The sequence below is a fragment of the Cariama cristata genome, unplaced genomic scaffold (genome assembly GCF_000690535.1).
Source record: "Cariama cristata isolate BGI_N322 unplaced genomic scaffold, ASM69053v1 scaffold3051, whole genome shotgun sequence".
Classification (NCBI taxonomy): Eukaryota; Metazoa; Chordata; class Aves; order Cariamiformes; family Cariamidae; genus Cariama; species Cariama cristata.
In genome coordinates this window covers 26564-51386 of record NW_009600890.1, presented here as the reverse complement: position 1 = coordinate 51386, position 24823 = coordinate 26564, and the positions used below count along the sequence as shown (strand labels likewise).

At 38.9% G+C, this 24823-nt stretch overlaps 1 protein-coding gene across 1 annotated transcript in view; it reads left to right on the top strand.

Moving 5' to 3' along the window:
* Positions 1–24823, top strand: part of EPHA3 (EPH receptor A3) — a 152204-nt gene that overhangs the window by 103128 nt on the left and 24253 nt on the right. The window contains exons 5-11 of the mRNA XM_009710208.1: positions 1021–1183; positions 3376–3478; positions 3941–4008; positions 8297–8422; positions 14562–14747; positions 20534–20595; positions 22977–23186. Coding sequence (XP_009708510.1) covers positions 1021–1183; positions 3376–3478; positions 3941–4008; positions 8297–8422; positions 14562–14747; positions 20534–20595; positions 22977–23186 — 918 coding nt within the window. The remainder of the gene's footprint in view (positions 1–1020; positions 1184–3375; positions 3479–3940; positions 4009–8296; positions 8423–14561; positions 14748–20533; positions 20596–22976; positions 23187–24823) is intronic.

The window sequence follows — 24823 nt, the reverse complement described above, 5'->3', positions numbered from 1 at the left end:
ATCCCCACATGTGTGGCTGCTGTCCAAGATTTTTTCTGAGGCAGTTCCAGCTGCCATTTTTAGGAAACCAGAAATGCTCTCTTGGTACAGGATGGCTTTAGTAAAATAAGCAATACCTCAGGCTCAAAGGCATGCTTAAATTTTTAGACTGTGTGCTTACGGTGGGACTGAAACATGCTTTTATCAGAATTAGCTTTATACATAGTGTGAAGTGTATCCAAACTTACTACATTACAAAATGGTCCATTTCTTACTTTATATAAAAAGTCGTTATGTCAGAAATATGTGACTGTTACGGAGAGTGTGACTGTGAGCCTATTGTCTGTACTGGACACACACCTTGCTCTATAGCAAAAAGCAGTAAGGAGCAAACACACATTTCCTTTGTGGCTACTAAAGCCCCAGACTCATTCAAGAGCAAGTGCGGTGGGGTTTTCCCCCAGTGAGGATGGACGCATCAATCTCATAGTTTTTATAGCATAATAGAAAACCAGTTGTATTCGCCTGTTCGCAGAGCTGAGATGAGGAGCTTGAGTGGAGTTTCTCTTCTATTATAAAGGTAAACATTGTCTTGTAAAACGCAAGGCAGTAAAAACTGCATCCTGCAATAGCTCTGCAGGGCCCTAAAATGTCTAAGTTGGTCTATTACAACTTCCAGTTCAGTGCAGTAGGCAAATGTGGTTTATGTTTTTTAAATGACATTTTAATCTTCATTTTCTTGTTGTATTACAGACTATGGACAAAATGAAGCAAAGCCGTTTAATGAAATGTCATATACTCAGCATGTCTAGTGTTTGATTTACAGCACAGGGCTGTAGAAGCTAATGATTTAGATTTCTTGCTCATCAAAAGATTTTTAGCTGATTGAAAATGAATGGCTGTACAAGCATTTGTCAGGCTATAAGTACTCAAAAAATATGCCAGTGCTCTCCAGGCAATTTGTAGTGATTTTGTACCAACCACCTCTTGTTTCTGTTTTTTAGGGTGTGGTTTTAATCTGATAATTTCTTTTCCCAAAAGCAGGAACAAGAGACAAGCTATACTATTCTGAGGGCCAAAGGCACCAATGTTACCATCAGTGGCCTCAAACCTGATACCACCTACGTCTTCCAAATTCGAGCCCGAACTGCAGCTGGATATGGGACAAACAGCCGCAAGTTTGAATTTGAAACCAGTCCAGATTGTAAGTATTTGTTCAAATGGTTTATACTGACATCCTGCACACTTTCTGAGTGAGTTGAATGACTGCTTTTACTCCTTTTTCTAGTTTAGTAAATGCGACTCATAACTATTTATGATGTGTCTTTCTGGGTAGCGTTACTATATAACTTTATATTTTATCATTAAAATTGAAATGTGCTATAAGGAGTAGATCATGACTATCACAGGTGGTATTTTCTTCCATTCCCTACCCAACCTCTGCCTCGTGCCAGAATCGATACCTTGCTGGACCACGGCTCCTGCCAAGGGAGGAAGTCTGATAGAAAAAGAGATTCACAGCCTCACTGTTCCAAGTTTTTGGCCTGAACCCTATGGACTATAAACCCCTGCACCTAGAGAATCAATATTATATTGGTCTATTACTCCTGTGGGTCAGTGTGTAATTCTCCACACTACTGTGGAGCATTGCTGATGTCTCCTACGTAGCCTTGAGGTGAAACTGGTATGCATGACCAGGAAGGATGGTTGTTCAGTTAGGTAGCTGGCCAAGGAGTTAGGCTGTTTGGGTCTCCTCTTCTCTCTGCCACCACATTTCTAGATGGCCTTGGGGGAGTTGCTTACTGGTCTGACATTCCTTTTTTCTTTTCTCTAATGCCTAGATAATAACGTTATTTAACTGATGACCTTTTAGGTATTCTTTGCAGGTTCTGTTATTATATCAGAAAGACTCTTAATTGAGTTCATGGTCTTAAGTGTTACTTTCTGACTGATGATGCATAACCAAAGACTGTTTGCTTTTTAGAAGGTCAGACTTTCACAGAAGACTCGTATCTGCTGTTCAGAGTCATAACACAGCTAAGCACTGTAATTCTGATACACACTCATAAGGCTTATTCATGTACTCATGGTAAGGCTTGAGATCCCATGCTGTAAGAAGTGCTGTGCTAAAAGCAACAAATTTTTAGCCAAGAAGAGTAGCATCAAGCCAAATGGTCTTTCACTTGGCGTCCATGTATTTTTGAGACCTGTTATGTATTGCATCCTTTCTTCCTCCCCCACCTCAGGTCTTATTCTGAAAAGCAAACAAGCTTCTTGTTTAAAAAAATAGTTACAAATCACTGTGATGGTGGCATGCAGCTTTGGCATACTGGATGAAACTGGAACTCAAGATAAGACAAACAAGTACAGCAAGGAGAAAAAATCTGTTACAGTGATAACAAGTTTCATAGTTTAGAGGTTAATGACTTTTCTCTGCAAAGTACAGCGGTGCACATCTCAACAGGCTACACAGATAGACAACAACTCACGTAACTTTATTCCTATTGCCAAGTTATCCTAACTACACGAGTGCAATTGTACATCTGTAACAGGCAGAGGCTTCTTCCCAAGGGGAACGGTGTGACTCCAAGCAGTCACGTACACAAACTGCCTCATTTGTGGGGACCAGGAGTGCTTGCTTTCAGCTCAGTTTGGACAGCTAACTTGAAGCATGGTGCTGAGGAGCCTAATTCTGCTGTGCTCAGTGAAGTTCAGTATGTGTCTGCTGAAGATTATTCCTAACACCTAAGATCTAAAGGTGTCCTGTCATTGTATAGCAGCCTAGCACATCAATGCTCCCTGCTTAGGGACCACAGGGAAGCATCCGACATAAGGCAGAAAAATAGCCCTTCTTTTTCCTATAGACATTGATTAATCATAGATAGTCCTTCTGTCTGCTTCTGTGGACCCTGGCTTTTCCCAGCCTTCGCAGGGATACTGTCAAGCTTAACTGGGAAGCCTAATTCATTAAAACACTTGCCATCATCCAGAAGTGAGAGTAAGGGTGATGATTATTGACTGGCTGGGATTTTTTGCCAGGGAAAAATTCCTTACTGACCATAACAAAATGTACGTGTGTCATGGTATGTATGTCTGTATTTACATATATGTTTAAGTATTAATTTAACAGCAGTTAGTACAATCAGCAAGTGTAAAAATCAGCAGGAGCAGAAACAACTTGGGTAAATTGTCAAAGATGGCCAGAGTCTTTTGTTTTCTTCTTTTATATTTATTTGTCTGATGAAAAATTACTTAGTAGATTAAATATTTGGCAGGAGACCAAATGCTGTATAGTGATGACTTAATCTGTCCGTTCCCTATATGAGTGTCAATTGTGATGTAATCAATGTTACGTGTTAGAGGCGTTACTTATATATTTTTGTCTTAACTTTCCAGCGTTCTCCATTTCCAGTGAGAATAGCCAGGTTGTAATGATCGCCATTTCAGCAGCAGTAGCCATTATTCTCCTGACAGTTGTGGTGTACGTCTTGATTGGGAGGTTAGTTTATCGTCTGGTTTGCACATTTACTCCCGCTTCCATTTCCCCAAGGGGCCTTGATGAGCGAGGCAAATTGGGTGTCGTCAGGCAGTAGCGTGGCTGATTTGCACCTTCTCCTTTGTCTGCTGCCCAGGAGCTCCAAATACTGCTTCGTGCTCAGTAATGAGCCTGCTAACATTAGCAGCCCCAATCATGCAGCAGTTGTTAAAAAATGCTATAAACACATTCTTAGGCAATTGTAAAATTAAACTGTAGGGGTCAAAAATCAACAAATCCTCTCATTAGCCAATTTCCTCAAATTCCCTGAGAACATAACATGCCTCTATAGGGCACAGAGAATGTAAATATCATTAAACTTTCAAACAGGCATTTAATTGTGGAGGGGAAATATTTTATTCTGTTTCCACCTGCAGTTAACATATAAAATTCTCTATATTAATTTTTTTTCTCTCTTGCTTGTAGATTCTGTGGATACAAGAAGTCTAAACATGGCACTGACGAGAAAAGACTACATTTCGGGAATGGTCATTGTAAGTTACTGAAGCCTTTTAATGCTTCCAGATCTGTTGAATTCATCCCCTAGATAACTGGTATTTTTCAATTTTTTTAAAAAAAAAGTCATGTCTCACTTAAACCTAGGTGAAATTGGGAAGAGAATTATCTCTTCTCTTGTGGGTAAGGAGATTTTCCCCAAACAATTATTCTTTGTTTCAAATTCTTCCATCTGTGTTCAGGTTAGTAATGAGCAAAACATCACTGTCTGTGTTCAAACAATGCGTGTGGTTAGCAATATGATATTGATTCTGCTGTGCATTACTGAAATGCAGAGTGTAACTTCAACTGCCTCATTATCAGTTGTATGAAGTCTAAGAAATGACTTTTTTTTTTTTTCCAAAGCAAGATATAAAATCAATGAAATCTGTCTTGATGACTACTGAAGGGACTGTGAAAATGGCTTGCTTGATGAAGTTAAGCCACTAATAATTTAGTATGGAATTATTCTAAGCGTAGGCTGAAAAGTGATTTAAAGTAGTTTCTTAAATTAAGAATTAACTAATAAACAAGTGTCTCACAAATTAATGGGAATTTTTAATCCAGCTCTGTTTACAAACATGTTTTGTTCAAGTCCTGATGCCCCACTTGCAAGAATGAATATGTGTATGCTTTCTTTGAGTCTCATCCAGGACCAAGAAGAGAGCCTTTCTATTGACTTACGTTGTCTTTGATTCACAAAAATTGTATATAGTTAAGGATGTGAGATTTTGCTCATCCTGAGGAATCTGGGCTACTTTTGAAACGTGTTTAAAAGCCAAACCTGAAACCTATCTATGTCTGATGTTTGTATACCTATTTTTAATAAGGCTAAATGGGACTTTATTCATGGCTAGTCTGCGTCATTTGGCTGTGCCCAGTGAAAGGAACAGCGTGGAGCAAGATCCTATCCAGGAGACACTCGAGGGAAAAAGTGTTGATTTTCTGAGCCCAGGCACATGTCCTGGCTACCAGGAGGAAGCAGCTTGCTATGGCCCGTGGCTGGAGGGGAATGTCGTCCTGCAGTATTTCAGGTCCTCTCTGAGCCTGGATCCTCTCTGCAGTGTGCATAACCCTGCAGCACTTTTCCACAGCAGAGGAGCTGTGGATCGTGAAGCCTAGATCCCAGTCAAAGCTCCATCTATATCCTCTTTAAAATAGAAATAAATTAGTTGTGTAGTAGGAGAAGCTGAGGGGAGAAGGTGTTTATAGTTTTAACATTCTCAGTCAGGAGTAGAGGAGGGATTCTTGGGTTTTTACCAGGATTTTTTGGATTTTTTTCATCCTTACAGGGTAAAGATAACACCCTTCAGAAACACCAAGGCTGGGAATCCCTTTTTTCACCCAGAGAATACTTGGTGTCTAATGAGCATGTTTTTAACATGAAGTAGTAGTTTGTCTTTGAAACTGTTTCAGCTTCAGATAAATATCCTGCTACACCATGTAAACCATGTTGAACCATGTATTTCTATTGCTTAGAATGTTGTACGGTTAACGTACGTGAGTTTTTTGCACACAACATCTGCAAGATGTACCATCTGCAAGAAAAGAGCTGTTGGTACCATAATCAGATACCTCCCCACCAAATATAATTGAATTAGCTTTTTAATGAGGGATTTACCTGCAGTAGTTGGAAATCAGAACTGCTTCCTAATCCCCGTGACAATGGAGTAACTGTTCTCTGACTGTTCATATTATTTTAAGTTTGGAGGCCCTCCTTATCTCCAGAGAGCCACGGGCATGCATATCCACAACACGTGTGCTCCTTCCCTTGCACTGTCAGGGGATACAAAGCTGTAACAGGGCGTTTGCTTCGTGCAGCCCAACAACCGCTAACCAACTGGTCTCAAAAAAAATCTACACAGTTACATGTGGCCCATAGAATTAATGCTTCATCATCCAAATTTAATGAGGTTATAAAATAAAAGCGGCCAGTAAAAGAAGTGTCACAGACAAATAACAGGTCAGAATTTGCTCTCCTTACTCCCACACAATGGAAAGTTGCAATCACTATTCTTAAACATGCCAGTGCTGTTAAATTCCTGTGGATTAAATTGCTTTTAATTTGGCTTTAGATATTTATGTACTGTTTTCTGAGTAGTGCCGTGCTGATTCACTGTGTAGTAAGAGCAGAGGTGATCATGGACCTGGTATTTCTGATAGAAATTCTTGAAAATTATTTATTGATTTTGCAGATATTTATCTGTTAGGATTTGTATGTATGTATGTACATGTGTGGCTGTTGAAACCTTATTCTGCTAAATTACAGTCTTTCTCTTATGAACTAAAAAAGGATAAAGTAACTTCCATGGCTGTAGTAAACTTTCAGCATCTTAAATACAGCAGCTGGTTTATTTCAGTCAGTTTATTCTGAATTAGTTTAAAAAAGATTCTAGCCATGAACTATTCCCTGCAGCCTTATTACAAATCTTATAATATTACTTCAAAGGAGCAAAAAATGTTTCACCTCCTCAGATCCTCTCCTTTTGCCTTCTTTGGGTAAGCCCTTTTTATTTTTTTGCTACCTTTAGGGCAATTCATGCAGTTAAAATAAAAATGTAAATTATTATGTTTGCACGGAATGAGCTGTAAAGTAGTACAGCTTAACACATGTGCATGTGTTTATTATCTGTTTTTCATGACAGAGCCCCGTTACTATACAGGCTGCCCTTAATTATTGGTGTGAAGGGATTATTCTCCTTGCAGTCACCATCACCTGATCTTGGGAACCTCTGGGGTCAGCATTAAAAATCTGCAGCCAAAAACCCCACAGTGCAGAAGCTTTTAATTGTTATTTTTATTGGGGCTATGAGGGAGCCTGTAATGTACATTCAGCATGGGCGGAAAGGAGCATTTACAAGATTTTTAACCAACAGCAATATACAGCCAATTACTTTTTGTTTTACTTGCAAGTAATTCTGTAATCATCAGGCTCTTGAAGGAAACACAGTCGGCATTTAATGCCGCGCACACGCAGCCCTTGTGTTAAGAGCACGGCTCTTAGTTTGCATTGTTTTCGAGGCAATTAGCTTGGGAACTCAGTTTTATCATTTCTTTGTCAATTCTGAGGCCAATAAATCTCCATAAAATTGATTATTTTTTTACGTACACTTGGGATTCTTTGACAGAACAATGGTGTGCTCTAACTAATGGTCCAAAGGTATTTTTTCCCATCTGTGTAACCCCAGCAAAAAAAGGTTTAACTATTCTAGCAGTCAACAAATTGGTGCAGTATAATAATGCCAAGCTGGAAAGGATATTCCTGAGCTGGTTAAGGCGGTGTTTGTAGGAGGAGTTAATATCTTTTACAAGACCAACTGGTACAGTTAGGAAAAGCTAGAATACATGTCCAGGAATGCAGGTTTTGTGTCAGAAGCAGAAAACTTCAAGCTGGATGTAACGGTTATTTCACTTTTTGTTAACAGAACATCTTTGTGTTCTGAAACAAATACAGAGGCAGGCACAGAAGGTACTGGGTACGAACAGAAGCAGGACTTTGAGCCAGGGAAGGGAAATTAGGCTATGCTTTGCTGGAGAGAAAGGCTAGGAATGATAATATTTTCCTCCCCCCTCTCCAGTCCTGGTGGAATAAGAGATATGGAAAGCTTGAAACTGCCCTTAAAATCATTCAGTCATTTGAACTAGCGCTTACCCCAGGCAAACAGAACAATCCCTGGCTAGGAAACTGTAGAGGGGGACAAAATAATAACTTGGATGTGAGGGTAACTGAGCACTAGAACCAGACTTTAGTAGTACGAACAACTGGCTGCCATCCTTGTATGTACTAGCAGAGGGATTGAAACAGCAGTACATTTCTTCATGTATGATTTTCTTTTCTTATGCATCTTGTTGGAGCACTTGGAAAGAAAAAGTTTGAATTAATCTACTCTCCTTAATATATTCCCCAGAACTTTTCAGGTTGACTGTAGCATCACACGTTTTGTTTCTTGCCTCTATGTTGTTACCTTGAAAGGGACAGTATAAGGCAGCATCTAAACGTAGCAAGCTGGGAGGGGTAGGTAGTGTTTTAATATTTGAAAAGCAATTAAATATGGCAAGTGCAGATATATTTTAAATCACTTTTCAGACTTCAGTGCAAGAACTACATTAATGTCTCTGGTTTCACTCTATATTAAGATTCCTGAACACCTGTCAAAAGCAGTTTGATTTGAAGAAGCAGTATGTCATCTTCTTGTATTGATTTGATTGCTATTGTCTCATGAGCTTTCTTTAGAAGGATTAATTAAGTCTAAGTAACATTTTCTCTCTGAATTTGTTTTTATGCAGTAAAACTCCCAGGCCTGAGAACTTACGTAGATCCGCATACATATGAGGATCCCAACCAAGCTGTGCATGAATTTGCCAAGGAACTAGATGCTTCTAATATATCCATTGATAAAGTAGTTGGAGCAGGTAATTACCACCAGATATATTGAATGAAAGATAGCTTTTTGCTGTATATACTGTTTTACATCTTTGGGTTTATACTTGTGACTGGAATGAAAATGTTCTAAAGTCTTCAAATTAGTGGGTCATATTTACAGCTGACTTCGATGAGTATGAAAAGTTAAGGGCACGGAGTTCTATTTTTGTCCCCAAAGAAAGCAGTCCTTTTCCAAGGACACTCGTCAGCCCACACTTGGACACAGCACTGTTGGGAGTGAAAAGAGAGATCAGCCTCACTTCTATGTTTCTCTTTAAAATCTGTCTGCACAGAAAATGGTATCAACTGTGAAGATGTTTTCTTTTTTTCCCTTAAAAGGACTGTTGACTATTATGCCTTGAGTGAAACTACAAACTCATTTCATACCAGTCACCACGCATCTGTCAGACTGCAATGACCTTTGGTCATTAGATTGATTTCGGTCACTGCTTTGGATTTGAATTATCGATTTAGGAGAAAAGCGTTGTCTGTCTGATAACTGATTGTCTGAGCCATACAGACGCCATAGATTTTTGGGTTTACAGAAAACAAACTGTCAAAATGAGCAGATTTTGTAGCAGAGGAGCCAGATTACAGAAAGTCTCGTCACACTGAGTTGTCGGTGTTGCAATGCCGCACGTAGTTCCTGATAGGTTGTGTACTTGCTGCTTGAAGTGAAGCAGCAGATTGTGTCGTCGAGTCAGAAGATCATGAAGTATTAGCTTTCCTGCTAAATTAAAGCATTTATGAGAAGTACTATTGATTTTTAATTAATTGAAAATTACTGGTTCTTTTATTATTGATTTTTTGCTCCTCTCTAAACTTACTCTTTGAATTAAAATCATGAAATATGAGAGAGACGGACTTCTAGGGCACAGCAAAAGGTTTTCAGTTGGAAAAAAATGTAGAACCAAGCTACTGTACTCAGTGCATCTGCTGAGTCACCCAGTAAAAAGAAACAGTATTCATCCTCTCTTACTACAGCTGCTCAACCGCTTATATGAAGTTAGGTTATTTTCTGCAAAGGTAGAATTTTTATTCCTTGCTGATTTTAATTTTGCCCCACAAGAGTGCACTGTTCTCCATCATCTTCAGTCAAGGCAGCAAAGCTGTACTTACTGCACATAATAGAGAATTAATATGGGGATAGAGAAAGGGGTTGCTGAAAAGCTAAGTTCAAGAGCAGGTTGTTCCTTATAAGACTTTCAGGAGCCTTCGTTCACAAATGTAAGCTTTCTAAACTTGGGCTGTATGCAGTATGTGAATCTAGAAAACAAATTAATGAGAATCAATGATACGTCATATTTTATAGCTCATCGTTCTGACCTGTTTTTACTCAGAATGCACATGAGAATGAGAGGTGAACCAAAATTTGCCAGATATGGCCTCTCAAAATGGAGGAAGAGTTTTCTGAGAGGCTTCAAAAAAAGGGATATGTCTTCAAAGAGTCAGGTGGTTTAAAAGTAAGTCCCTTTGCTCCACTTCGGTGAAAGTGACAGTAGGTTCCTGCAGGTCCGCTACACTAAGGCTTGAACGCAAGATATGATAAAACGATTTGTTGGAGACCGTGACTCAGATTCATGTAGCCTAAAACACACGGAATTACAGTTAGCATTTCCTGTCAGCAGTTGCCAGAGGTGCCAAGGGAAAAGCAAGGCGGGGAAGAACAGAGGAAAATCAGGCTATAGGGTACCGGGAGCTTCCAAAATGCATTCGTAGCATCACTTTACACTGCTGTCATGTTCAGCACATGGTAGCCTCGGAGTGAGTGCCTCTGAGGCTGCTTCTGCAGGAACGCTCCTTTCCTCCCCAAAAGCAGAAGGGCATTTCTTCTCTCTCACTTGAGCCAATGACCTATTTGAGTGAATGACTTGGTCTTTCCCTGCCCTTCTCCTTTACAAATGCAAGTGTGAATGAAATTATAAAAAGACAGTGATTTGAGAAGAGGGGATTCATTTAACTGCACTGATGTGTGACGTAAGTAATGAGACCTTCAAGTCAGGCAAGTAATCCTGATTTTCTGAGGTACTTTTCCAAGTAGTTTTTCACAGCTTTAGCCCGAAGTCTCTGAGAATAGAGGGCAGCTTACATAGCTTTGAAAACATACCCAAATGCAATAAGGAAATACTCTTGTCCAAAAGAACCTCAAGAAAAACACAAGGGATTTTAGTGGGAGGCTAAGCATAAGAAAATTGAGGTCAGGAGCCATTTTTTGAGATTTTTCTTTACAGTAATTCTTTCTTTTAAAACAACTCACTTGTTTTTATGGATCCAGTTCAACAAACCACTTAAGAAGTTTAAATCTGATTGCATAGCAGGAGAATACTACAGAAAATACTTTCTTGATTTGGGATAGATTTAAGCATGTGCTTTGCTGAACATGAAAGCAAGCATTTTGCTTTTCTTTCAAAGTTCAAACATACTTGTAACATAACATCTTGGTGATCGTAGTATTTCTAAAATGTAGGGACTGCCTGTCCATGAACTTACCGTGAAGGTTTGCAGTGTCTCAGTGAGAACCTGTAGAGCGTTACTGAGGATCACAAGGTTTATGAAACATTCAGCTTAGGTGCCTGTACAGCTCAGAGGGAGTTCTGTGCACAGCGGTACAATCGTGATTTAAAACACAGCAAAGTAAAGGGAGTAGCTCATTTCACAGAGGCACCTTTTGCTTGTCCCCTGGGTCTAAATGCACAGTAAATGCCATTCACTGATGCACTAAGTAGCCTATTTTAAAATAAATTAAGATCTCTTGAAGAGTGATCTTTATATCATGAACAGCCCTCCTAATAATATCTATTTGCTTTCCACATGTAAATAGACGTATCAGTCTGCAGGGCAAGTTATACAATGTTTATGTGTGTAGCATAATTAAAAATAAACACTTCAGAAAGGCTTTACATGAAAAGCCATCAACCCCATCTTTTAAAATCAGTGCCAGGTTTTCCACCTTCCAACTTGAACATGAGTCCTTATTCCTCCTAAATAATATCTGATGAGATCCAGTCCATTTCTTACTGGGACCATATAATAATGATTTGCAGGAAAAAGATGTAGTGTAATTGCATGTCACTATGGGTGTTCTAAATTGTGGAGTCATGGCTAAATAGGACTGTATTGATAGACTTTAGCTGTAACCTTTTCCTTCCCAAAAGTCAAACAAATACGAGATAGACGATTCCCGTCAGAAATGAAGGACTGATTGCTGGACCGCTTGCCAAAATCATAGCTATAGTCTCCTTTGACAGTAGCTGAACAATAGTTTCAAGAGGTTAGCTTGTTATAGCTTTTTGGACCATTAAAATATATAGAAAAGGGTATACGAAGCTAGATGTTACAAGATTTATTTCAAGCACTTTTTTCCCTTCCTTCCATTTTCAAGATGTGCTTTGGTCTTCTTCTTTGTGGTGCTCTGACAGTACTGAGCTGGGGTTAATATTTGAACTGAAGCAGTGTGTGCTCTTGGTAAAGTATACTAGTCATTTTGGCTTACACAGGTTGAATATTTTAAATTAAGAAGTCTGAACAGAACTCAACATCCATTAGTTACTAATAATAGCTTTTACAAGTCATTTTCTGAGCTGCTGCCTGTCTTTGCAGTCTGAAATATAAATAATGTTAGAAACAACGGATGTAATGTAAGTGTCATTTTAGTATATATGTAAAGATATGCCCCAATTTTAATTTTTTTGGTTATTACATTAATAGCACAGTACCATGCCTAGAGGATGAAGCAGCTCAGCAGCTGGTGATAAGATATGGTGACATTCACTTCTGTGTTGTTGACTCAGAACTAACCTGGGTTGGCAACAGAGAAGGGTCATTGACCTATGACATATTTGTTCAGTTTTTTTGGTTAAATTGGCTGTCTAACAAAGTAACTTTGGAAAACAAAGCTGAAAAGTGACCTCAAGAGGTCATCAAGTCCAGAGCCTTCCCAAAACAGAGCTTGTTAGGTACCATTCTTGACAGATGCTTATTCTTTAAAATCTCCAAGATAAAAGAGCTTATAGCCTCCCTAAAAAATCTTTTGTACTGTCCAAGTGTCCTTACTGTTAGAATTTTTTTCCTGATCTAACTGACCTTTATTGTAATTTGCAACTTGGTTTGCCTCTTGTGTTTAGAAAAAGGAATTGATGTCCGTCTTATTTATAACCATAATTCTGAAAAGCCAAAACTGTTGTCATGTCTCTCTCCTCTCATTCCTTGTTGTGTGTAAATAATACCAATTCCTTGAGCTTTGAACATGAACACACAGCCCTGACTTTTAAGATTCTGGTCATTGTTATTATTCCCTTTATCATTCCTGAGTTGCAGTGCCTCAAATGGGACATGGGTGCTAATGCCAGCCGTAATGGTTGCAAACTGATGAAGGAATAATTCCAGTTTGCAGGTAAATGGGCTGAATGGAACATCTAAAATGTATCCCATGTGGTATCAGGTCTGAGGTCAATGGTGAAGGGCTGTCAATCCATCACATATTTTTGAGCATTAAATCTATGAAGAGCAACATGATTTAAATTTGCCTATAAAAAAAATTACTTTCATTCTGTGTGGTTTGGTCATTTTTAGTTTTCACGGATGTTGCTTAATGTAAACAATCAACTGCAGAGATCAAGAATCATTGTGGGCAAATGAGCTCTGAGAGCCTTTGCACTGTAGAGGCATAGTAATGCTATTGCATTTAGGATTGTGACACATTAGGTTGGGAAAAGCTTATATGTAAGCAGTATAATCCCTCTTTCCATGATGTTTCACTCACAAACAAAAAGAAAATTCCCATTTTGCATAAAAATGATGCCAGCTAGATTTAGATTTACAGGGTTGGTTTGTTTCCAAGTCAAACTTTCTGTACAAGGCCACTTGACAAAATACGGCATATGAGGGGCTGTTTATATTTAGATTTCATGTATGTTGACAAAAGAACCTGAATAGGCATGTATTGTTGGAAAATGAGTATTAAAACCCTCCAGCAACACCCTCTAGTTTCTTGAAAGAAAAAAAAAAAGCCAACACTTTTCTGTGAAGTGAAGTGTTTTCCTTGTCTTCAAATATAAATAATAATGTAGGGCAATTCTTGCCATCATATTTCTTGTCTATTTTATCCATTCTCTGTTTTGATTGTATTTTTCATTATTTCAATTATTTTGTCACTAAAACAAGGAGACAGAAAGTTGCTACTGTAATTTTAACTGGGATATTGTATGTGCAGTTTATTATAGCATATGAAATCTAAGATGAGAGTTTGGATAATTGGGAATCAAAAGTCAGTTGCTGCTCAAATGTTTTTTAAGACACGGAAACTTTCTTATATGCTTTATGTAATCATTAGTTAAGTACAGAAATTTTTCAAGTGAGATGTTTTCTTCCAGCAATTTGTCAACATATTTAATACTTGCTCGTTTGAATGCTAAGATAATTTTCCCTGTGCACTCTTCTTGGATGTTACGTAGCAAAGGATAAACCATGTTGTATAAAAGTAAACATGCAGTGATAGCTGCGATTTTCTGTTTAGGGATCTCACACGATATACAGTGGGCACAATATTTGTGGTGAACTATCAGGTCCTATAGTCCCGTAGTGACAGTATGTATTTGCATGATTAGATCCATCTGAATAATGATAGAACAAAGATAATCTGTATGGATTTCTTTTTTTCTTTGCAACTGTGCAGATAAATTATTTTGTTGTGAATTATCATGCTGCTTTAATTGAAATAAGTAAAATAGTTGGGAACTGTACTGTCTCTGGTAGAAATAAAGAGTATAATGTGCACAAGGGTGCATGACTATTCTGATACTTCTGCGTTAATCAGTTAGCCTTTCTACTATTGTCTCAAAGTGCATGAACTGAAACAAAAAGAGAATTTTCGGGTCACATTTATGCATTCCTCTGCTCTGCAGTCGTCTGGATATGCAGTGTAAGTAAGTGACATTGTCCACTTTGACAGCTGGAGAACCCAAGCATGGAAATGTTAAGTAGTTGTCCGAAGGCCTCCTTTGGAGCTCTGGTCTGTGGCCCACCAGCAAAGATCACTCTTCAGGGACTTTTGCTGAACGCTAAGTCTTCTGTCTTAAATCCCCATGAAATAACTACATCTCATCTTTTGTCATTTTTCCACTTTTTTAGGGGAATTTGGAGAAGTGTGCAGTGGACGACTAAAGCTGCCTTCTAAAAAGGAAATTTCGGTGGCTATCAAAACCCTGAAAGTTGGCTACACAGAAAAACAGAGAAGGGACTTCCTGGGAGAAGCAAGCATCATGGGGCAGTTTGACCACCCTAATATCATTCGGTTAGAGGGAGTCGTCACTAAAAGTAAGATGTGATGGGGGCATCTGTTTTGCATGAGAAATGTCACTGGAGGTACCTTCCAACCAAAATTATTCTGTGCTTCCCTGATCTTTCAAGGAAGAGCAAAAGCAAATTAAAAACTGAATCACTCGTGTTTATGCTCTGCAAACCCTTCCAGAAATGTTTTATGTTATAATCCTGTCCATATGTATCCTTCAAAAGAGGTAACAGTAGAAACACATAGCTTGGCTTTTGCAATTTATATTGTATTTCCTCAAAAGTGGGAAAAATAATTACCGGCATGAAAAGCACGAGTGAAACCCACGCTGATGGATCCAGTGAAGAAAGGTGTCGGAGGCAATTGCCTGCAGTGCAGCTGCGGGACCTTCAGTGTCTTGCTGCTCTCAAACTGCCGACAACAGTACCCGGGGTTGGTGAGCTGGGAAAAACTGGGGGATAAAAGTAGTCTACTTGAAAAAAAAAGTACAGAGAACGTGAAGGAAAAGAAGCGTTTTGGGAGAACACTGCAGCTCAGTAATAAACTGGCAGGTTTAATAAACTCCAGAGCTACAAATTGCTACAAAGCGGCCAAGAGGCACTTGCTGATAATCTGTTAGGAGTCACGGAGTCTGATGTCCTAAGGTTTCCTAATTGCACTGAACGGTATGTTGGGCTTTCAACTAAATCATTAGGTTTTGTCATTAGCACAAATGAATGAACAGCCTACTGGCTACAGCCACTGATACTAGTAAATTAATAAATAAGTCCAAACTTTTTCCTACGTGGTTTTCATGCAGGGACAATACTCCGTGTGATATTCAGTATGTGCCAGTATGAGGTATTTTAAAGATTCTGATCCTCCAGAATTTATACTTCTCAGTAAAAATCTCAAAAAAAATCTTGAGGCTTTATGCTGTCAGTAGTAAAATTGGTTTTATTTCTTTGATAATATATGTATTTTTGCTCATAGACATTCTTTAAATCTACCTTTGGATATTTTTGTTATGGGTTTAGGGTTTTTTTTTTTATTAAAGCGTATTTTTGTCTATATTTACGATAAAAAAATCACCTTCTCTTTTTTGAGACAAACTAGTAATTGAAACCTCCATCCACATACGGTACCTTCCTGGAAAAGTAACCTATTTGAAGAACCCTCTCCAGCTCCACTTTCGTTAAGATAACAGCAAGTTATAACAGGTTTGGGAACCGTAATGTCGGTCTTAGAGCTCTTGCCCAGTTTTCCCATGGCAGCCATCGTAGCCTTCTCAAAGCCACCCAGATCCTGCATACACTTCTCCTTAGGAGCAGCTAGTGGGGTTTGGTGCTGGTGATGCTGCCTCATTTAGGCAAGTTCTGTTTCTCCTTTCTTGTGCTGCTGATTGTCCTCTACCTTGAGGTAGAAAGGCAGAAATAGCTGGTAGAAGAAGAGAGAGGTTGCATGAAGTACCAAAACTGGCTTGTTCTGCAAGACATGAAGTCAGAGACTTCACCTACACTTCCTAAATTTCCATTGCAGCATAAGATGATAAATTTAATGATCAATGTATCTACCTGCAGTGCTTATTAGGTGGGAGATCGAGAAGATTTTATATGAGGTATTCTTAAAAAAAAAAAATTCAGGAATGCTCTGAGATTTTTCAGGGGAGTAGAAAAAATCAGTAGGATGTTTCCTAGTTCATCCTAGAGGGCTCTGCTGGCAAAGTAGCTCCTTGCCATTTCAGTGAGTGGCTTGGAATGGGCTGAGGACATTCCCAGTTTAACTTGGTAGAAGTATACCAAATCCTTTGTTGTTAAGTAGATGATTTTATTGGTTTTAAGGAATCTTTTTTTAAAATTGCATAATTCAAGGTTTCACAAACACACAGATGTGAAAGAATTTCATAGCTTACTGCAACAAATTACATGAAATAAAATAACCGTGAGAATGTGTCTAAAAGTAACTAGTGAAAGGTATGTAAAACGCTATATGTTATGAAGAGACATAATTGCAATAATAATACTTTCTCTAGGTATGATTCATGAAAGTCTTTTTTGCTGATTTAAATAACAAAGAAGTTATTCTTCAGCTTAGGTCTCACAGTCCCATTAGGAAAGGACTGGCAGGTCTGCCTGTGTAAATCCAAGTTACCTCCTGCCTTTTAATGACACACACTTTGTACAGTCAGAATAAGATTTGCAGTCCCCAAAATTACTTGAAATGCCATCGTCAGTCTGTACGCAGCTGAGCTAAAATCTATTTTGTTGCATTTTGTATTCCTGTGGCACTTGAGAAAATCATTTAATTGCTGCGCATGCAGGAATTTGTGCATTGCTTTTGAATGTGCATTACTAATTCTTTCTGTATTCTGTACAAGTGACGGTTAGTAAGTTTGCTGCATTCACAGCAGGCTGCTATCTGTTGGGGGGGGGTCCTGGGAGTGCCAGCTGCCTGTCACATTTAAGTATGAGAGAGCAAGCTCTGAATATTCCCAGCTGAAGTCAATAAAAGCCTCAGGGATACAGCAGCTCTCCTCCAGACAGCTTGAATACAGGAGCTGCGAAAACTGCTCTGGAACTACTTGTATCCGTTTAACTGGGTAAAATTATATGGCATAAATGCAAGTAAAGATACTAATTTATTTTCTTTAACATTCCGTAGGGTGATAGAAGGACAAGAGGGTTGTGGGATTTTGTTTTATTTAACCAAACCAATATACTGTAATAACAAATTAGCAAGTGTTCATATTTTTTAATGATAGCTATTAAATCACACTCAAACGCATTAGTTTATGTACAGTCAGTAGAGAGCCTGTGGAGTATTTGCTGGATCACTGTCAGTAGAAGTAATGCATGATAAACAGGTGATACAACTTTTTTCTTCATTAACCAAATTCTTTTTGACAGGTAGCCCTTTAGCAATGATCTAGCTTTTCATACTAAGCAGATCTTCTGAAGCTACTCCTAATAACTTCAATTGTCCCAATCCCTGTAACATGGCCATTTGGTATGAGAAGTTCTCAAGTTGGGGTGGCTCTGGTTTGCCGGTGGGACAATCCATGGGCCATATGAAGGAGGTGCACCCACCAGATCAGACTTTACTCCTTTGCTCCAATGCAGAGTTGTTCCCCTGCTTCACATTGATTTCTGTTCTGCGTTTTCCTGCCGCTGCGCCGGTCTCCTGGGCATGCTGTAGGCAGCAGCCTTAATAACCAGCACGCATGTTCTGCTTAGTTTACTAATAATTTACAGCAATTTGTAGCCTGTTAGTATAATAAATTTCGGCAACACTGTTGACACAAGTTGTTATCATGTGTAAATGGCTGGGCTTTGATAAATGAATGCAGAATGTTCTTTTAAAAGTGCACAGTGTTGCTTCAGCGCATATGCTTCTTATTACAGACACATTTCCAACTGAATGAGAGTGAAACCCTGCACTTGGGGCTTTCTGTGTATGGATGAGCAAGGCAGGAAGATGCTCTCTTAATAATTTGAAAGACATATCTTCTTACTCTAATTTCAGTCTTCTGATGTGTCATAAAGTTGACTTTATACAGAAACCAGGCAACTGTCCCCTGGTTTCAAAGTACATGGATTTATTATAGAAAGTTTTGGATAGCCCCAACGGTGTGCTGCCCTTTACTTGAAAGATCCAGGAGCGTTTTCTGTGCGTTACCAGAAATGCCTTTGGGTTAATGTTGCGCACACAGGGTGAGTTAGGTACTTTTCCTTGCACTGCATGTTTCTTGCTAACAAGAGTAAGCAAGCAACAGATTTTTTTTTTCTTTTTTTGAGATTTTACATTGTTAGGTCTTTTATCTGTACCATATCCTATATAATTCAAGATTAATGTTTTGGAGAAAGAGTTTGTTCCTACTGGTTAATGGATGACAGAGTCGATTACCCATTACTGTGACTCCCACAGTATAACACATCATTTGCACAGCAGAAAGAAGATCTTTTAACCCATTAATCCATGCAAAGAGGACAAAGGATTTTTCTTCTCATTAAATTAAACTCATTCTTTGAAATTAATATTTCTCTTTTAAGAATTTCTATTTGGTAGAAGTTGCATTTTCTGAAAAACAAACAAAAAAGGAGTTGTTACCATTTACTTTGCTTTTTTAAATGGTTTTATTTTCATTATATTGCATACCTCTTTCAAGCCTCATGCCATTCAGTTTTAAAAGCTAAAATGTCACTGTGCCTGCTAGACAATACGCAGACCTTCGTCATGCTTTCATGGTTAGATGCCTTCCTGTATTATATGTGAAATAATAATTCATCTCCTTAAATAACTTCATGCTCTTACCCACCTTTCTCTCTACCACAAAGAGAAAATAAACAAAGCTTTAGAAAATATTATGAAATAATAAAAGCCATATGATGGTAAAATATTAGCAGGGCAATGACCTTTGTCTGGAAAATTCACCGTAATCACATTAATTTTTGCATTCATTTCTCTCCAGCATGTCAGAGTTGCATATAAAATCTTGATTATGTTACAAAATACCCTAGGGTAGAAAGTACAGTTTCAAAAACTGATCTGAACCGGCGTGGACAAGTTTTGAAAGATACTAGAGGCTTTTCAAGGATACAGAGCTGTTTCTTTAGAACTTGTCGCTGCCCCGCGGATGCAGCGTGTTCAGCCCCCAGCTCCGTGGTGCTTGGCGGGAGGGGAGGTTGGTGGTGTCAGGGATCCCGCCGCAGAGGAAGGCAAGAGTGTCTGGAAAGAGGGCTAACCCCCAGCCATGGAAGATAGCCGTCTTCCAACTCTGCTTTTCTTTCCACTGCCCTGTGTTACTTTTATTCTGCGCTTTCCTTTCCATCTCAATCCCCGCCCCAATATTTTCCTCAGCTCATGCTAGGAAAATACTGAAGCTCAGTAGTATAAATGCATTGTGAGTGCAGTCTAGCCTGGAGAAGAGGAGGCTGAGGGGAGATCTGATGGCTCTCTACAGCGACCTGAAAGGAGGTTGTAGCCAGGTGGGGGTCAGCCTCTTCTCCCAGGGAACCAGTGACAGGACAAGAGGGCATAGTCTGAAACTGCATTTCTTCCCAGAAAGGGTCGTTAGCCATTGGGATGGGCTGCCCAGGGAGGTGGTGGAGTCACCATCCCTGGAGGTGTTTAAGAAAAGACTGGACGTGGCACCGAGCGCCATAGTCTCGCTGACATGGGGGTGTTAGGGCAAAGGTTGGACTCGATGGTCCCAGAGGTCTCTTCCAGCCAAAGCGGTTCTGTGATTCCATGGTTGTAAACGCTCTCCTGAGGGAGAGGGGATTTTACTGTTGCCTCCACATATGCTATTTAATCTGTCCCTTACCGTAGTATCTGAGGAATGTATCGATTGTGCCCATGCGGTAGAGAACTTCTCTGCAGTCCTTACACCTCCGTTGTGGGCACCTTGAGAGAAACTGCAGCTCCCTCCGCGGCAAGTGCCCAGTTCCCTTCCAGAGGGAACCTGGGGGCAAAGGCATGGCAGAATATGCCAACTTCATTGCATAAATTCAACAGTTATTTGAAGGATTATGTGCAATGGTGATGGATAAGACACCATATACTGAAAATGCAGGATATTTCACTTTGTTTCTTGGGACTTGAGCTGCTAAAAATCCTGTCAGTTTATGCTGAAGTGACTGTATTTCTGTTGATGCCAGTGGAATCTCAATTATGTTGTGGACAGAGCTGATGTCACCCATGCATCTTTTGCTTTCTTTCTAAATGTAAAATTATCCTTGACATTTAGAAGATTTGGGCACGTTTCTGAAATGTTTGTTTTTACTGATCATTATGTATTCATTTTAAATGTCTGACCCGTGTAATCTACTTGCAGGTAAGCCAGTTATGATTGTTACTGAATATATGGAAAATGGTTCCTTGGACAGCTTCCTACGGGTAAGTGCAATAGAAAACTAGGTGGTGCAGAACTGGCTCTTGTGAATTTGTTCTGAATTTGCTGCCACTCTACTCTCGTTCATCATCAGCTCTTGCTGTTTGATATTTTGTTATTTCCATTTGGTTTTGTGTGCATTGTGATGTGCTTCAGAAAGCCAGGTAGGGATGTGCTAGTCCAATTTGACTTGCTTGCAGTAAGCTTTATTCCAAAATGAGGAAAACTTTGTTTTTATTGGTATGTCACATCTATATATATATATAAAAAAAAAAAAAAAACCAAAAAAAACAAACAAACAAAAAAACAAACAAACAAAAAAACCCCCACAACATTCTGACACATAAAAATGAAAATTGTTTTGCTGAGGGCTGAATTACTACTGTAATGCAGTTATGCTTATTGGGTGGCAGCCTGTACAACTTACCAAGCGATTTCCAAAATGAACGGATTTGTGGAAATTTTATCAGTAAACCAGTAGTACTGAGCCAAGAGCTGTTTCCTTAAGTATGAAAAGTTTAGGGAATAGCCTCACACCTGAGGGTGTTGGAAGTGTTTTGCTAGCAAACTTTATTGGCCTGTTTTCTTTCCTTGACCTTAGACATACTAATACTGTTGTTGATTTATCTTTGTTTTCTGTCAAAGTTGGTAGCGAGCCTAAAAAAATTGGATCGTTCCCTGTATCACCAAGATTTACTTGTGGCAAAACAAGAAATGTAGCAGAAATGAAATCCCATCTGAGGGGAAACACTAGTTTAATTTTAATTTGTTAGGGCAAACTCAGCTGTGGCTGGGAGACTGCTTTGGTTCTGCCACGGTTGAATGACATTATCCCCCAAATTCATAATACTGAAGTAGACGTTTAACCCCAAAAGGGGATATATTGTCAACCTTAGTTTCAGTATGTACTATGTATGTTATGATGTCCACTGGAGCATGTAAAATACATATAAATAGTGTGTCAGTATATCTGAATGAAATATATCTGTACTGAACTATATATATTTTGTTTAGGCTTAAAATCCTTGAAGAAAGCTCAGAGGAAAGGAGAATAATTTCTGACTGTACAAAACAGTTGTTCAGCTTGTTTGTTCATTTGAGTATGATTTTTTTTTTTCTTTCTTCACTACTGTTGTATGGAAACATAGATAAAAACCCTGTGACTCATTAATATCACAGGCAATTCAGGCCATATAACTCTTTTTATAAATGCCTTTTAAAACTAGTTCGTTTGTTTTCCTCATTGCCGTTGAAAGGCTATCTGAGCATCTCATTCCTTTCGTAGTTAGAAACCTTCTTCTGATTTCTAGCTACATCTTTTCCAGGGTCTATATAGATCCTCTTGTGTTGGTTCTAGTTAAAGAAGTTTTCGTAACAGGGAACTGCTAAGAGTCTTTTATAATAATGGATTTCTTCGTGAAAGGGAATTCTAGGAGGCTCTTTAAGCATCCGCTGTGCCATATATTTGTCTAATGTTTACAGTGGTAATATTGCCCCTAAGTATATTAATCAAAAGGGAAATGAATGCATTCAGTCTTGCAGACTGATTCGTGTGAGCTCACCCGACATGGCAGAGCCAGCTCCCATGTATTTAATAAAATTCTGGAAGAAGCAGCAGGAAGAGCTGGAAAGCTGCCTGTGATGATACGTTTACAGCATTGGGGAATTCATTTGAGAGCTGCGCTAGGACGTACCGTTGTCCTGTCACCTATGTATCTATATATCAATATCAAAGCTAGATGTTAACAAACAGCATTAGTAAGAGCTGGGAGATTTAAAACATGTGTCTAGAAGTAGGCAATTGGAAATATGTGCAACTATTGGTTTTTAGGCTAAGTCACAGCATGTTTAAGTGATTTTTGTGTTCCTGAAGTTGAAGAAAATTTTGAGGAATGAGTTTAAATTTAAGGGAATTTGAGAACCACTGAATCAGATTGGCTTTTGGTTTTGTTAAAAAAAAATGCCTGTGTAATAGAAAACTTTCATTAGTCCGTTGGGTAAGACTGGGATTTTCTCTAACAATTCCTATGGTCTTTCAGGGAGGTTGGACATCTGTTTCTCCAGTGTCCTGACACTCCAGTCTCAGGAGCACACACAACTTAGATTTATGTGCTGTTTTCACACAGATACCATCTAGGAAATTAAAATTCTGATGACAGCAAGACTGGGAAAAATGAATTTTTGTCTGAATTGAAAATCTGTCCCCTTCCCTCAGCTGATTGGGAGATTATCCTCTGCAGATCAAAGTAGTTCCACATGTGGCATTTAAATCACAACTCCTGACTCACAAGCTCTTCACTTGAGGAGCTTCCAGGGTCTTCATCAAAAATTCTGTTCAAGGAAGAACATGAACAGTCTCTGAAATGACATTTCAAATGTTTTGCAGAAACATGATGCCCAGTTCACAGTCATCCAGCTAGTAGGCATGCTTCGAGGGATCGCATCTGGTATGAAATATTTGTCAGATATGGGTTACGTCCATCGAGATTTAGCTGCTCGTAACATCCTCATCAATAGTAACTTGGTATGCAAAGTCTCAGATTTTGGTCTCTCTCGTGTACTGGAAGATGACCCGGAAGCTGCTTACACCACAAGGGTGAGTTTCTGTGTGTGTTTATCCTTTTAAAATTCTTGTTGATTGTGACAAAGTTAGGCTGAAATCTGAGGCAGTCTCTGAAGTTGCAGAGGCCATCCAGTCTTACATGTCCAGAGATGTTCAACAAACCATAAACTCATCACAGCTATTTTTTAACTCATGTCTCAGAGAAGATAGAAGGTAAAAAAAAATTGTTTCTCTTGGTAGATTATTTTCTTAAAGCATGCAAAATTCTTGGTTCAGTTTCTTTCTGCTGGGTGTGTAAAGGAGTGAATATCACAATTAAGGCCTGAGTTGGTTTGGCACACAATAATGTAAGACACGTGTGCTTTGAGCAGGTTTCGTTACACTACTGATTTAGCTTCCACCCAGTAAAAACAAATCCTACCCAGCGATATTTTTTTTTTTAATTTTTTACCTTTTTGTGTCTTCCAGTATGATAGGACATATGTCTGATTGGAGCATACTGATCTCACTGTTCTGCAAGGGTGTATCAATTATACCTGCCGTTGTACCCCTAACCAAGTAAAAACTTGAGTAATACAAAAAAAGAAATCTTGCTTCACGATGTAATAAACCTCCCGTACTTTCTCCTTCTTATGTCACATATACAAAGTGGTACCCATGTTTTGGAGAGGTAATTACATCAAGGAGGAGACTTACCTCTGACTGTTTTGTCCTGAGGCAGAGAAGCCTTTATCGGATAGGGCACTGCCCATAGCGTAGGCTGCTGCTTGGTTTTTTTCTGAATTTCATGCTGCCTGGATACCCAAAAGCTATGGTGTTGGCTTAGAGCCTTAGGAAAACTACAGTGTCTTCTAAATATAGTTTTGCTGCATCTCCTGTTCTCACTCGAATAACACTTCTGTTTCATTGTGGAAACCTTGAAGGCATACGTTTAGCTTTATGTATGTAGGTATTACACTGGGATGTCTGGTTGTTCACTTTAATCCTGTTGCAAGTGGATTTCATTAACTTTAGAAAAGGTGGCATTAATATCCAGTATCTTAGTCAAGTGTAATTTGCATTGATGCTAGTAATCATCTCCTCTTCACTGTGCAAACCAGATTAGAGTAGAATGTATCGGCAAAATCTTAATGTGGGTTTTCTAGGGCTTCCTTCACTCTCGATCACTGACAGGAGCAATCAATTCTTGCAGTAGTTTGCATGCTATCTTCTTCACGATTGAAATAAAATAGCATGTGACAAATGGGTGAAGAAATCCTAGCTGTTTTCTTACACATTATATATACATTATATAGACATATATTTATAGATACATATTTATCAATCATACCTTCATAACTTACCAGGCATAAAGATTCTATTCTTTAGTTGACCTTTCAGTGCTTTCTTTGACCTCTGATAACTTTTGGCGTGTTGTTAGAAATATGCAGTGTGTACCACTTTAGAAAACTTTCTGCAGAGATCTCACATGTTTAATATATTAGCAGGACATTAGACATTAGCAGGAGAAGGCCGTTTTCATGCTCAGTATAGGTGCAGCATTAATAAGTAAATGTTAACACAATGCAAGAGTTCCTCAAGAGAAAATTGTCTGTAGTTGAGCCAGAGGTGTATTGCCTTGTCAGATATACTTGCCTCCCCTCTTCCTAAAAACTCCTGTGAAAGTAACA